We start from the raw sequence: 14,895 nt of genomic DNA, 5'->3' as shown, positions 1-14,895 counted from the left end.
TCTGAGGAATACTTTTGTGACTTACATAGTGCTAAGTGGTTATCTACATAATAATGGTTTTGAAATTCATGTTGCTGTTTGGTGGCTTTTTATTTATTTATTTATTTTTTTGAGGATGCATACGGTTGAAGTGGTTTATTTGAATATGTAAGAACAGAACAATAAAACTTGCTGAAAAATTTAAAAGAGGGTGAGGGAGAGTGATAGAGGGAGTGAATGCAATCTGGATACACTGGATGTCTGGTGGCTTTTTAGTATATATATTTATATATATATATATATTAAAGATACTGTATAGAGGGCTTACAGTTATATGAGTAAGGTAATGAGTACATTTCCTATCAAGCATTGTTACCCCCTCCTTTGCTTTTCCCCTATCATCCCTTCCCTTCTTACCTCCCCAACTCCTCCCTCCCCCCAAAAGTTATAAAGTTTGTTTACAATATAGTGTCTTACATTTCATTGAAATAATTGGTCAACCTGCATCCTTATTTCAGCATTTTGTTATTTCCCTTCCCTTCCCCAAATTAGAAAATGTATATACAAGATGCAGGACACTAGAATCAAGTACAGTGAAAACAGGGGTTGTACTATGGGGGAAGAGCATACAAAAGAAACAAGCAAAATCACGTAGTACATTATAAGTACATTTAAAACAATAGCAAGAATGATTTAAAAAAAACTCTTCTGTCTGGCATGATAACTGGTGTTGGTCTAAATCCTGAGATTATTCACACTCATACTAATTCATTGGTCTGATTGCTACCTTTCAGGTATATAATAACAGCTTTTGTGAAGTGTCCTTATTTCCCTGTGAAATTAAAAGTGAACAGGCACCTCCTTCTTAGCCAGTTTTACTGCCATTTGGAGGGGTGATGCCCTATGTCCAATCACAGGACTGAATGGGAGCAGACAGTAGAAAGAATGATGCAATATGAACTGGGCCACAAAAGGTAGAGTCAGGGGCAATGTATTTTTAAAATTTCTAGATCTGTGTCTACTTAAAAGCAAATTCTGGCCAGGAGCCAGTGGCTCAAGCCTATAATCCTAGCTACTCAGGAGGCTGAGATCTGAGGATTGAGGTTCAAAACCAGCCTACGCAGGAAAGACCGTGAGACTCCAATAAACCACCAGAAAATCAGAAGCGGAGCTGTGGCTCGAGTTGTAGTGTGTTAGCTTTGAGCTGAAGAGCTGAGGCCCAGGCCCAGAGTTCAAGCCCCATGACTGACAAATAAAATACAAGCAAATTCTGTTGAAGAATAATTCAGGAAATATGGGGACCACAATAAATAGAAAGATACTTAGGGAAAATCCACAGTGAAATGAGAGCTAAGCAAGGTGGTGATAATTTATTATGTTCAGTAGCAGTGATGCCATGCTTATTTGCTTATTAACATCATTTGCAGAGCTGCCTGCCCCCAATTCTAAGAAATGACATCCAGGCCTTTTTTTTTTTTTAATAGAATCTGAATCAGAAAAGTTCTAATGTATAGACTAACAAATCTTTGGAGTACCAGCCTGTTGTTTATCCCTGTAAGATTTAAGACACAAAATCATTATAATACTATTATGAATTATTATTATGAAAATATAATACTTTATGAATTATTACTATAAAAATACATTTTTGTAAAAAAATGGCATTGTAGAGCTTTCTCAAACTGCACTGCTAACAAGGAACAAAGTATAAACTCCAAATCAGATAGCCTCTTCTTTCATTCCTTTTACTGGGGTTTGAACTCAGGGACTCATGCTTGCTAGGCAGGTTTTATACCACTTGAGCTACACCTCCAACTCTAAATAAGCTTTGTACTAAACCTTTTTACCAAGAAGGTTTTCAGAATTACTAGTAATGGAACTTGGCTTTAGAGATGTAATCATGTGGCTAGAGTAGCTTAACCAGTACGTATTTAGTTGGCATACTAACCAAGATTGTCTGGCTGAAGAGCTCAAGTTGTATCTGTTGCCCAATTCCATTGCCCATTGACTTCCTAACCATCTTGAATATTTACTCCAAAGGTCTACTCTCAGTTAAAGCTCCCTGTGAGTCTACATATGGGCTCACTTACAGGTGAAGCTCACCTCTATGATCTATGAAGGGACTCTTCAAAGTGAAACTTGCTTGTTTGAAAAATCCCTTGTAGCTGACCTTTACATTGACTTTCTCCAGTTTCAAGCACCCTTCCCCAAGCTAGACCAGATGTCAGGACCCAAATCAAAAACTTCCTTTCCTGTAGTGACATTCACTGTTGGCTTCCTAATATTTAGCAAGTTTTTATGGCTTTACCTGTAGAGGATAAGGGAAGATAGAAAATAAGAAAACAGCATGATCCTAATGCTTTTTTATTTTAGTTTCTCTCCTTTTCCAAGGAGAAAAAAAAATCAGAAAAGACAGCTAAACCAGGCATGGGGCAGGGATTTAAGGCCTCACTTCTTCTCTTGAGCCTGATGCTATGTTCACAGTTGGACTTGTGTGGTCTGCTGGTGAATTGTGGGGAGCACTTCGATGTGTTTAATTGTTCATTTGTATCATCTGTATATTACATATATCAAAATGTGCCCAATTGTTACATCAATGATTACAACTCCAATTCATTCTCAGGAACCAGGTGGCAGAGTTGACAATATTGACATTTTAAGTGACCTTAAAATGAAAATCTGTCTATGATACCACAAATAAAATATGAGCTATAAAAATGGATCAATGAGTAAATGAATAGGAAAATCAATTAAGTAATATACAAAATCAAATAAATGTATACCAGGATACAAAAATCTACTAACACTTAGACAACAATATGAGTTGAAATGTTTAGTGATGTTATCAGGACTACCTTTAGGATCAGATTGAACTTGTGGAGAGTAGAGACAAGTATACTTAACTAGCTAGAAGCTAAACAATCAGTAGATTACAGGTAGATAAGATGATAGACAGATAATAGATAAAACTATCTCTTTATATTTTTTATTCTTATTTTTATTTTTTATTCTTTTTTATATTTTTTTTCTTTATCCACTGTCTACCTTTAAAGTAAAGCCAGATGACAGGCTTTGCACCTCAAGCAATCACCTCTCCTCTTGTTCTTCATACCATGTTAGAAGAAGCTTGTACTTTGTGATGTCTGTTTTATGAATAGACAATGCAGGCAGCAATGGCCTAGTCTGTAGAGTAGTAACCAAGTTCCTATCTTTATAGATTAGACATTATTTTCCTTTGTTTGTAAAATAAACTTTGGCCGTTTGAAAGCTTTCCACCTTTTCTCTCTGTCGTGATTTATTATTGAGCAATACCTTTTGTGGCTGTATTATCAACATTTGTCTTTATTGGTATCAATTACAATGGTAGAGTTTTAGACTTGTAAGCTTTGTACTATCATTCTCTTTTCCACTATGAATCAAGTCTTATTTTTTATTTTCTAGTGAAAATCCAGTCATATTGATTTTGAATGTTTTTTAGAAAAATGTAACTGTCTTAAGGAATAAGGAAACATATTTCTTTGGATTCATGTGAGTTATCGTATCAGTGGGACTGTGTGGGGTGAACAAGATTAAACATGAGTCAGAATGCTTGAGCATAATAATTGTTTCATACAAGAAGTGTTTTCTGATTTTCCAAAGCGGAAAACAGTTGTTCCTTCTTCCTCCTTCTAATCTGTTGAGACAGAGTGACAGGGGAGGACGTGACTGTGGCCAGATCGTACACAGAATCTGTGGTATTGGAAGAGCTGACCCAGAACTTCCACACAGTCAGATCTTTATCAGTGAAATTGTGCCAACAGCCCCAGCTCTGTTCCTTAGTAGTGCTAAGTAATAGCAGTTACTTCAGGCATATTTGCTCACCATTACTGTCAAATAGGAAAGTCTTGCTTTATTTACTCATTTTATGGACCTTAGTTTCCCAATTTGTAAAACTAAGAGGGTGGAAGAGGGAGGAAACCACACAATGTCTATGCCAGGCTCCTTTTCAGCTCTGAGAATCTATGAAGAGTAATGATGCAATTATGTGGGAAGATTCTCAAATGACAAAAGCATTTCGAGTCTTCCTATTTCCTCCTCTGCTTTATTTGTGAGGATGTTCAGAATTAAATTGCATGTCCAATTGCAGTAAATGTTTTGGCCCAGGTTATTATAGCAGAGTGTCTGATGCACTCCCAATAGTGCCTTGCACCTTTATATTTTGGTTGCTCTTCTACTTAACAACCCCACTGCCCTGCAGTATGACTGGCACTAGTGTGCTGTTCTGCATTTTCTTGCCATTGTTGTTTTACATGATTCTAACACTGAGCTGCAAAAAAGCGAAGTGACTTATCCAAGCTTGAACTTGGCAGAAATAGGTTTCAAATACAGATTTCTCAACCTCTAAATTCCAAATTCCTTTGTCCTTTCCTTGTCTTCCATGTGTCTCTTGTTTTATAGGTTCTAATCCCTGTGTTTCCTTTCAGTACAAACATTGCCAAATCTTGTTCTTTTTTGGTAAATGGAGGTAATATGGAAAAAAAATAAATAAAAATTCCAATTAAATTAACTTTATTAAAGTGTAGATCACACCATTTCAACTTGTGTTATAAAAGTTTAGGTCTTCTTTTCAACATCTATGGCTCTTTAAGAAATTATCTATTCTAGTATTTGTGAGAAAGTTTGCACAATAGTGGAAAAAAAGTATCTATTGAATATATATAGAATCATCCCTTGCCATGATTCCATGAAAACAAACAAACAAAAGTCTAACAATTGTTTATGTAGCATTTACATGGTTTCAAGCGGATGGAATATGGGTGAAGTTATGGAAGTACATGTGAAAGTTTGCATGTGCAAATTCTATGCCATGTTATATAAAGGCTTAAAGCATCTTCAGATTTTTATAACTTTAGGGCCTCATGGAACCATGATTGTTGTTCATTCTAAATGAGATCATGGAATTTAACTGCTAGTATAAAGGCTGTCAGATAGGACTTTATGCATATAGCTCTTGAGAGGATTTACCATGCCCATATACTAGCTGTGGGTGGAGCTACATAAGGATCAGACTGTCAAGTCCTTCTATATGAAGCAAACACTCTATTGTTACACTCTTTGCGTAAGTATAGCACTGAAGTAATGAGTAAATGTTACATGTTGAGTAAAAGTACTTGTTCTTTTGACCTACCTTCCAATTCATTTTCCTTTGGGTTGTTTGGACAGAGGACAAGATCTGGATGTCAGTGCAGCACAACAACACAGAGTTGACTCGTGTGCAGGGCTCCAGCCCTGAGAAGCCCTATACCATGACTTTGGAATATGGTGGAAGCATGGAGCAGCTTGAGGCCCTGATTGATGGCTCTGAGCACTGTGAACAGGAGGTTGCCTACCATTGCAGAAGATCCCGCTTACTCAACACACCGGGTAAGGCTCATTTGGCATCTAATATTCCGCATATACCACCCCAGAGGGTGGCCACAGTGGAACAAATGAGTTCCTCTCTGCAGAATATCAAGACTTGGGGCGTCTTGTTACAAGGAGTCTGTAGTTGAAGATGTTCACTGTGCAATAGAGAGACAGGGCCAATAGAGTGCTGGTTATATGTGAATCTTGGCTTTGATATCCCAGATATAACATGCAGGAGTTCTATGGCCTCTTAAGGTTTTCTTATCACCTTCAGAAAGACAGTGTTGACAATGTCATCTTCAACATTTATGAGCATGGAAAGCTTCCTAAGCTAAGTGACACTTGAAGAGTAAGAGCACATTTGAACTAGGCATAGAAAGGAAGTGTCTTGGTAGAAATGCTATCTCTAAGAAAGGGAAAAGAAGATGAGGAAGCATCAAGGGTCTCAGCACATTCATTCAAGACTTAGGAACTATGTCTGGCTGGTGAATGGATACAGAAGTGGGCACCAGGAGGTGAGAAAGCCAGCCAGATAGGTGGGACCACTCTGATCACAGCATGTGTGTTACCTGAAGAATATGTTATGAGTTTTAAGCTCCAGGATAGACTCCGGGTTCTCTAAGTGAGGTCTAACTTGATCCTTATATACAAAATAAAGAGACAAGTAGTGGAAGTCAGAGAAGGATATTTAATTACTATGGTACCCACACATTGGGGGGTGGCGGGTGTTATCTCAACCCTCTTCTGGAACATTTTTGCTTTACCTATAACTAGGACAAAGAACTGGGTGTTCTGGTGGTTTCAGGTGGTGGTCTCAGGTGGTCTGGTTCATCAGGATTGGTCAGGTGGGCCTTGGGACCAAAAGGGTCATTGATAACTGACAGATGGCCTTTAGTTCCTGTCCTGTACTTCTTGGATTTCAAGATGGCTGCAAAATGACTTTAGGACAAAATAGTGCAAAGAAAACAGATTTAAAACAATGGAAGAAGTGGGAATGCTTGTCTTTTATCCTGCCTTTAGTTAATTTATAGGCTCAAATATGGAGTCAGTATTTTCAACAAAAGCAAGTCAAACCCATTACAAATGGATGTTTTTAATGGAAATGACTCCTGTTAAAACTAAGGTTTCATTTTAGGAAAAAAAATAAGCTAATCCTTTTGTTCAGTTTTTCTTGATGTTATTTTTAGAATGAATGGCTGTTATAATTGATCCAGTTATTAACATGTTTGCAAAGACAGTAAGAAAAGGAAAGGAAAAGAAGAGATATGTCCTAGGACTACTTAATCCTGAAAGACTTGCAAAATATCAGGAAGGGCGGGTCAAAGTTTATGCAAGCTCTGGCATTCAGTCCCAGTCGGTCCTGATTGTCAGTGTATCATGTCTTTCATAGTAATAAAAGCCTTCCAGGATCTTAAGTATCAAAGAAAGGGCGTCTTAGTCTCCTAGGACCTTAAAATCTACGTCTTAGAGGTAAGGAATTTCAAAAGGCTGGGGAAAAATAGACAAAGAAATGTCAACAAACGTGAAATGAGAGAAGACTAACTAAATAGAACAAACTGCCTGACTGATCTAGAATCTTCAGGGAAGACATTGTTCCATTTCAATAAATTTTCCAGATAACTGTCACTTATCTTTGTAACCATCAAGAATCTTTATAAAGAATGTTTTAACTATTTGAAATGAAAAATCTTTCTCCAATGGATTACATGCTTCCTTGCCTCCTTAAACAGAATTCTGAACATAAAAATGTAACCTTTTCCTGATGACTCAGGATTACCATTGTGAAAAATCAATTATGGTATTCTCCATGGACTCAGCTCTACTTGCAGGGCTGATTAGATCTGAGGCCCAGCTATATCCTGTTTCTCAGCATCCTCAGGCATCGTTCCTGACAAGAGGCAATGTATGTGTTTCTTCATCTCTCTCCCCTGGCTGAGTCCACGTGAGGCACTGGCAGCAATGCTTTCTCCAGAAACTACCCAACCTACTTTCCATTGCCTTGTGGGGAGTTTCCTTGGAATTTAGAATCCAAGTATGTTCATTCGGATTTGTGTGTCCTTTAGAATCTGCATTCTGTGATGTCAGTTTTGCTATACCATTGCCTTTGTAGCAAGTATTTCTTTCCTAACTCAACTGTCTTAAATTCTCTTAGTGTTTGCAAACAAGATAGGCATGCATTTGGGATTTGGGAACAACTGTTTGGCTGTGTCCTTAATACCCTTATACAAGTTGCTCAATTTTAAGAAGGTGAATCCATGACCTGATAAATTTATGTGAAAGTCCTGAACTCATAAGGCCCATGGTAGTTGGGACCAAGTTAAAAAAAAAAACAGGGCTGGGAAGGTGGCTCAGTGGTAGAGCACTTGCCTTGCATGCCTGAGGCCCTGGGTTCAATTCCTCAGCACCACATAAGCAAAAAGAAAAAAGCTGGAAGTGGTGCTGTGGCTCAAGTGGTAGAGCACTACCCTTGAGCTGATGAGCTGAGGGACAGCGCCCAGGCCCAGAGTCACATACTAGATATCCAGTAATTTGCCATATATTTGAACTTGAGGATTCTCAACAATCATCTTTTCCCTCATGGATTATGAATCAAACCAGATAAATGAAGAAGATAAACATTCAGTATCCACTTTCTCCCAGGAAGATATCCTGGAGATACAGAATGAATCTGTCTGGCCCTCAAATTCAATCCGAAGTGATCATTGCACAAGTAATCATTGTCTGGGAAACTGCACAGGCATTTTCATAGAAGTGTAGCCTCAGCCTAAGACCCTCACTGCAGTGAGAGCAGCTACTTAGACTGCCAGGCTGTCTAATTAGGAATAGAAAGAACAATGTCCACAGTAGATGATAGGGACCAGAGAGCCAGCACCTAAGGCATGGACCAGTACTCTTATCCCATGTCTCCCTTCCTCCTCAGCACTTCACTAGCATCCCCATGGGAAAGACCAAGAAAGGAGGTATAAAGACTAGAGACATAAAGCCCTCGTCTGTTGTATGGCTAGTGAAGATCTTCTCCCAATCCGTGGGCTTTCTATTGATCTTGCTAGCTATGTCCTTTGCCATGCAAAAGCTCTGCAGTTTCATGCAATCCCATTTGTCCAACCTTTCTTTGATTGGTTGTGTTTCTGGGTCTTTATTCAGAAAATTTCGGACTGTGCCAAGAAACCCTAGAGTTTCTTCTATTCCTTCCTGTAATGTGTTCAGAGTATCTGCTTTGACTTTAAGGTCTTTGATTCATTTGGAGTTGATTCTTGTGCAGGGTGATATATAAAGATCTAACTTTAGTTTTCTACAGGTTTTAAACCAATTTTACCAGCACTATTTACTGAAGAGGTTGTCTTTCTTCCATTCTATTATATTTCTAGGTCTTCAGTTCTATTCTATTGGTCCCTCAGGTTTGTTCTTGTGCCAGTTCCATGGTGTTTTGATTACTATGGCTTTGTAGTAGAGAGCTTGAAGTGTGGTATGTATGTGTATATATACATATGCATATATGTATATATGTATATAATGAAATTTTATGCTTCCTTCAAAAAGAATGACACCATCCAATTTGTTAGGAAATGGAAAGACTTGGAAAAAAATCCTATTAAGTGAAGTAGCCTAATCTAAAGAAATATAGGTCGCATGGTTTCCTTCATTTGCAATAACTAGTATTTGTCTAGGATAATTTTATCAGATGAGCAGAAAAGCTCAAAAGCTATGAACATATGACTATATAAGATGATGCTAAGTAAAGTGAACCCCAAGATATAGACACAAGAGGTCTTTCTTTGTTGTAGTTTTCAATGTACTATGTGATTTTTTTTTGTTTCCTTTGTATGCTCTTCTTCTTATGGCATATCCTGTGTTGTCACTGTATTTGATTTTGGTACCCTGAATCTTGAATATACATTTATCTAATTTGGGGAGTGGAAGGGGATAACAAAACACGGAAACACGGACACAGGATGACCCATTTTAACAATGATACTCACAAGATACTACGTTGGAAATGAACTTTACAACTCTGGGGGGTGGGGGGATTGGGGAGGTGGGGAAGGGAAGGGATAGTGAGAGAACATTAAGGAGGGGATAACAATGCTCAATAAGAAAAGTACTCATTACCTTACTCATGTAACTGTAATGCCTCTGTACAGCATCTTTAGAATAAAATAAAATTTAAAAAATAGGAAACAAAAAAAGACTAGAGACATCCTTCTCTCATCTGCCTATGAGTCTTGAAGAATTTGTTAAGCTTGTAGTTTCTCAGATAAACCCAGGACATAGTCAGGAAAGAGATTCCAACTTCAGGGATAAGATTTTACTACCTATGTTTGTGGTGCGTATATATACATATGCAATAATGAACAAAGATCTTTCTATATCAATAAATAATACTTCAGAACATCATTTTTATTCATAGTCAGGCATTCCCTTATATAGATGTACTTCAATGAACAAATCTCCTCTTTGGATAGATGGATAATTGCCATTTCTCTCCTAATATAAATTCTAAGGCAAAATAATATGGTAGATCTTTGTGAATATAGGTGATTATATCTCAGGATACATACCTTGAATTACCATTGTAGATCAGAAAGTGTGCATTTTTCAGGGTTTGGCACATTGACTTCTGCAATGTATCAAGACTGAGCTAGTTTATGCTCTCAACAACACCATAGTGCTGAGTGGCTACTTCCCAGCAATGGATATTATCATTTTATTCCACTTTGGTAATCTGACAAATGTAAAGTGCCACCAGATGCAATTATAAATAATTATTATGGCTATTAATTTATTTTCAAAAAGCATAGGCTCTGCCTCATAACTTATTGGCTACTACTAAGTAATAGCTGGGTTAGAAGCAAGGAAATACTGTCAGTTGTGGCTGCAGGTAGATTTAAATCAATAGGAAGAGGATGTGGAGGACACCTTCTCTCAGTACACTCCTCTATGCCATGCACAATAGACAATAAAGTGAAGAAAGCAGAAAGGCAAGGTAAGACAAGCAATTCAATATACAAATAGTCTCCAGTGACAGAGGTTTCTTGGGTCTGAGACTGTGAGGGCAGGGGTGGTACAAGCATTTTCTCAAATCCAAATAACATATCTGTACAATTAGAGCTTTTACCCCCACATGATATTTTGAAATGCACAAGTTAAGGAGAGAGAAGATGCTCACTAACTGTGACATGGCTCAGGAGGGCCAGATCTCACTTCTGTACCATTTTCCTGAAGACAAAATGAGATTTTTTTTTCATGCCATTCAAAGCCCCAACGAGTCAAAAATTATAGGAACCAGATATTCAGGGGAGATACACTTTTGTATGAATTGTCCTATTGTCCTATAGAATCAAAAGAATTAAAAAACAACCAATTAAAGCTGTCTCCACTAAGACCATCTAGTAGACAAGTGTCCTCCATGGCCAGAATTCCTGGGCAACATCAAAAGTTTACACTGAACTTGGCTTAGATGCAGCAGCTCCCAGGATTTGAATACTATCAATGTGGGGGGGGGGGGGAGGGAAAGGGATTGAGTAATCTTTAGAGCATACTTCTCTCTCAGCACAGGCTATGGCTTTGGCTCCTTCATTCAGCCTCTGTAAGAGAACAGAGGGAAGATAGGCAAAAATAGGTTGATTCAAGGTTCACTGCTGTGTCTTTTCCATCCCATTTGTGATTAAACTATGACATTGTCATTTTCTGACAGATTCCCATCTTGTTTTTCCCCAGAGGTACTGTAAACACCAGCCATAGGACTGTGTCATCCATCTCTTTCACTGAAATTTTATACTAGAAAACTCTTGGAAGAAATGGAATTCCAAGGCATTAAAGTTCATGGAAAATATGTCTCTATTATTCCCACATATCTCTGTGTTTTCTTTTAAGGTACTTATTCCTTTTTCCTTCCCTGAGATTTGTGCAAGTGTGAGGGTTGGCACTGTACAGCAGCTCTTACATAAGGCAAGAGAATTGCCAACCTGACAGGACTGAGATTTCCTTGTCACTGGAGGAAGTGCCTACTCTTCCCCAGAGATCAGGGCTATCCAGGCTAAGCTCTCCCCTTTTTACACTTTTCTCACTTCTTCAAGAATTTTGCCTGAGGCTACAATCCTGCAGGCAGCATGAGATAATCTCTTGGAATGTAACAGGTCCTAGTTCAAGAAACATCCTCACAAAAGACAGAAAAATAAATATGGAGGCCACAGTCTCCATTTTTTACTTATGGTCAACTAACTTCAAAGTCTCCAATTTCCCCTACAAAGATCAGGTTGAGAGCGGGATAAGAAATGGGCACAGGAAAGCCTTGTTCCAGGTCTCTGGAGACACAAGGCATAGCTTTAAATTCAGTTGTGTCAAGAAGGCCCATATTAGATGTAAGCATCTGTTTTACCCAGGCTGCCTTATTTTCCATTCTCTGTGTGTGTGTGTGTGTGTGTGTGTGTGTGTGTGTGTGTGTGTGTGTGTGTGTGTGTTTGGGTTTTTATGGGTCTAATGTTTTTTTTTTATTTTTTTATATTTTTTGGGAGGAGGGTCCGGTCATGGGGCCTGAACTCTGTCTGGGCCTGGGCACTGTCCCTCAGCTCTTCAGCTCAAGGCTCTGCCACTTGAGCCACAGTGCCACTTCCGGTTTTTTTCTTTTTGTTTATGTGGTGCTGAGGAATCGAACCCAGGGCCTCATGCATGCAAAGCAAGCGCTCTACCACTGAGCCACCTTCCCAGCCCCTAATGTTTTTATTTTAGTGTTTGGATATCAGCAGCTACAATTTCAGGTGATTTCCTTCATTAATTTCTCATGAGAATGGAATACTGATCAAAGTCCTGATGTCTAAGAACAGTAGATTGTCACAAATAGCTGATAACAGTAGATTGTTGCAAATAGCTCATAACACATGGTTACTACACATGTTAGTTAGGGTTCTCTAGAAAAACAAATGGCAATACTATATTTATAGCTATATATTTATAAAACATAAATAGATATAGTTGAGAATTACCAATATGATTATGGAAGCTGAGAAGCCACAGTGTTTTTTTAATTTTAAATAAATATTTTTTATTGTAAAGATACTGTAGAGAGGGGTTACAGTTACATAAGCAAGGTAATGAGTGCATTTCCTATCCAGCATTGTTATCCCCTCCTTTTTTTTTAGTGTCCAATGAATATTTATTAGATTGAAGTTAAACAATGGCAAACCTATGTCAGATAAAAAGTCAAAGAGGTTACACCTGTAATCCAAGCTACTCATGAAGCTAAAATCCAGAGTATTAAAGATTGAGGCCAACCTCAAACTCTGGCTCCAAAATGATAAGTAAAAGGCATGGACAGATGCATAATTCAAGTGGTAGGGCAACAATTGAGCAACCAAATCAAGCAAGCATGAAGCCTTGAGCTCAAACTCCATTACAGCCAAAACGTGAAATGATAAACAGATGAGTAGAACAATATAAAATGTACAGCAATAGATACCTAAGTAAAAATACTTAATAGAATTGCTAAAATTTAAAAGACCATGAAGGTATTGATAGCAAAGTGAATGAGATAGAATTGAAAGTCACATACACTCTTAGTGAAATAAGTGATCACTTTAAAGCAATTTGACAATTTCTTTTTTTCATTGCTACCTCTGCCTTTATTTTCCCCCTACCATCATTTCCCTCCCTGCCTCCCAACTTGTTCTGCCTCCCCCCCCAGCACTGTAACATTCATTTTCAATATAGTGTCCTGTACATCTCATCATCACAATGGGTCAGCCTGCGTCCCCATTTAAGCATTCTGCAATATCCCTTCCCCTCCCCAGATTACAAAATTGTATATACAAGATGCAGAACACCAGTATTAAATCCAGTGAAAACAGAGGTCATACCATGGGGGAAAAACATACAATAGAAACAAAAGAATCACATAGTGCATTGTAAAATTATTAAATAAAAAAAAAAACACTAGCCAGAAAGAAAGAAAGAAAAAACAAAACTCTTGTGTCCCTGTCTTGGGGTATATTTTGCTTAACATTATCTCATGTGGTTGTATGTACATGACCTTTGACCCCACCTCTCCTTGACCTAGAAATGTACTAGTCACTGCAAACAAGGGAAACCATGGGACCTATGTTTCTTTAGGCCTGGCATACTTCACTTTATATAATTTTTTCCAAGTCTTTCCATTTCCTAACAAATGGGGTGATGTCATTCTTTCTGATGGAGGCACAGAATTCCATTGTATATATACCACATTTTCTTGATCCATTCTTTTATTGAGGGGCATCTGCATCTCAGTTGGTTCCATATATTAGCTATGGTAAATAATGCTGTGATAAACATGGTTGTGCTGGTAGCTTTGGTATGACCTTGTTTGTGATTATTTGGGTAAATGCCCAAAAGTGAGATTGCTGGGTCATAAGGGAGGTCTATGTGGAGTCCTTTGAGCAAACTCCATATTGCTTTCCAGAGTGGTTGAACAAGTTTACACTCCCACCAACAATACAGTAGGGTTCCCTTTTAGCCACATCTGTTGTTATTAGATTTCTTTTTTTTTGAAAATACTGTACAGAGGCGTTACAATTACATGGGCAAGATAATGAGTACATTTCTTATCAAGCATTGTAGCCTCCTCCTTTGTTTCCCCTTCCCATACCTTCCCATCCTCCCCCCACCCCCTCACCCATTTCTCCTCCCCCCCTCCCACCAAAGTTGTAAAGTTCGTTTTGACATAATGACTTGTAAGTTTCATTGTTGCAATGGGTCAACATGTATCCCTATTTAAACGATTTGTTTTTCCCTTCCCCTCCACAAATTATAACAATATCAAGTACAGTGAAAGCAGGGGTTATACCGTGAGGAGGGACATACAAAGCAAAGAAATAATTTTATAAATGTATTAGAAACAATCGCATGAAAGCAAAAAACATTTGAATAGATATCTTAAGGTTCATTTCCCTAACATCAACTCAGATTTCTTGATAATAGCCATTCTAGTTGCGGTGAGATGGAATCTCAGCATTGTCTTGATTTTCATTTCTTTTATGGCTAGAGAGGTTGAGCATTTTTCATGTGTCTATTGGCCATTCTTATTTCCTCTTCAGAGAAATCTCTCTTTAAGTATATAGCCCAGTTGTTAATCTGGCAGTTGTTTCTTTGAGGATTTGTTGTTAAGGGATTTAGTTTTTTGAGTTCTAAGTATATTTTAGATATGAGAGCCTTGTCCGTTGTATGGCTAGTGAAGATCGTTTCCTAGTCAGTGGGCTTTCTGTTTATCTTGCTAATTATGTCCTTTGCCTTGCAGAAGCTCTGCAGTTTCATGCAATTCCATTTCATGCAATCCCCTTTCTTTGATTTATTGTGCTTCTGGGTCTCTATTAAGAAACTTGGAAAAAATTACATTAAGTGAAGTAAGCCAGGTCCAAAGAAACATAGGTCCCATGGTTTCCCTTATTTGCAATTACTAGTATATGCCTGAGACAAGCAGCAACTGTCAGATAAGTTGATGTTAGGTGAAATGAACCCCAAGATAAGGATCCAAATTTTTTTTCTTTCTTGAAATTGTTT

The 14,895-nt window shown here is 38.0% G+C and overlaps 1 protein-coding gene across 3 annotated transcripts in view; it reads left to right on the top strand.

Annotated features, from left to right (window-relative positions):
* Cntnap5 (contactin associated protein family member 5) overlaps positions 1-14,895 on the top strand; it is a 907,059-nt gene that overhangs the window by 620,375 nt on the left and 271,789 nt on the right. For all 3 annotated transcript variants that reach the window (XM_042685183.1, XM_042685182.1, XM_042685181.1), the window contains exon 13: positions 5,182-5,382. In XM_042685183.1, the coding sequence (XP_042541117.1) occupies positions 5,182-5,382 (201 nt within the window). The remainder of the gene's footprint in view (positions 1-5,181; positions 5,383-14,895) is intronic.

The sequence above is a fragment of the Dipodomys spectabilis genome, unplaced genomic scaffold, assembly GCF_019054845.1.
Source record: "Dipodomys spectabilis isolate Male_0828 unplaced genomic scaffold, ASM1905484v1 ptg000094l, whole genome shotgun sequence".
NCBI lineage: Eukaryota > Metazoa > Chordata > Mammalia > Rodentia > Heteromyidae > Dipodomys > Dipodomys spectabilis.
The sequence above is the reverse complement of the archived record's forward strand: the minus strand, read 5'-3'. Positions and strand labels throughout refer to the sequence as shown.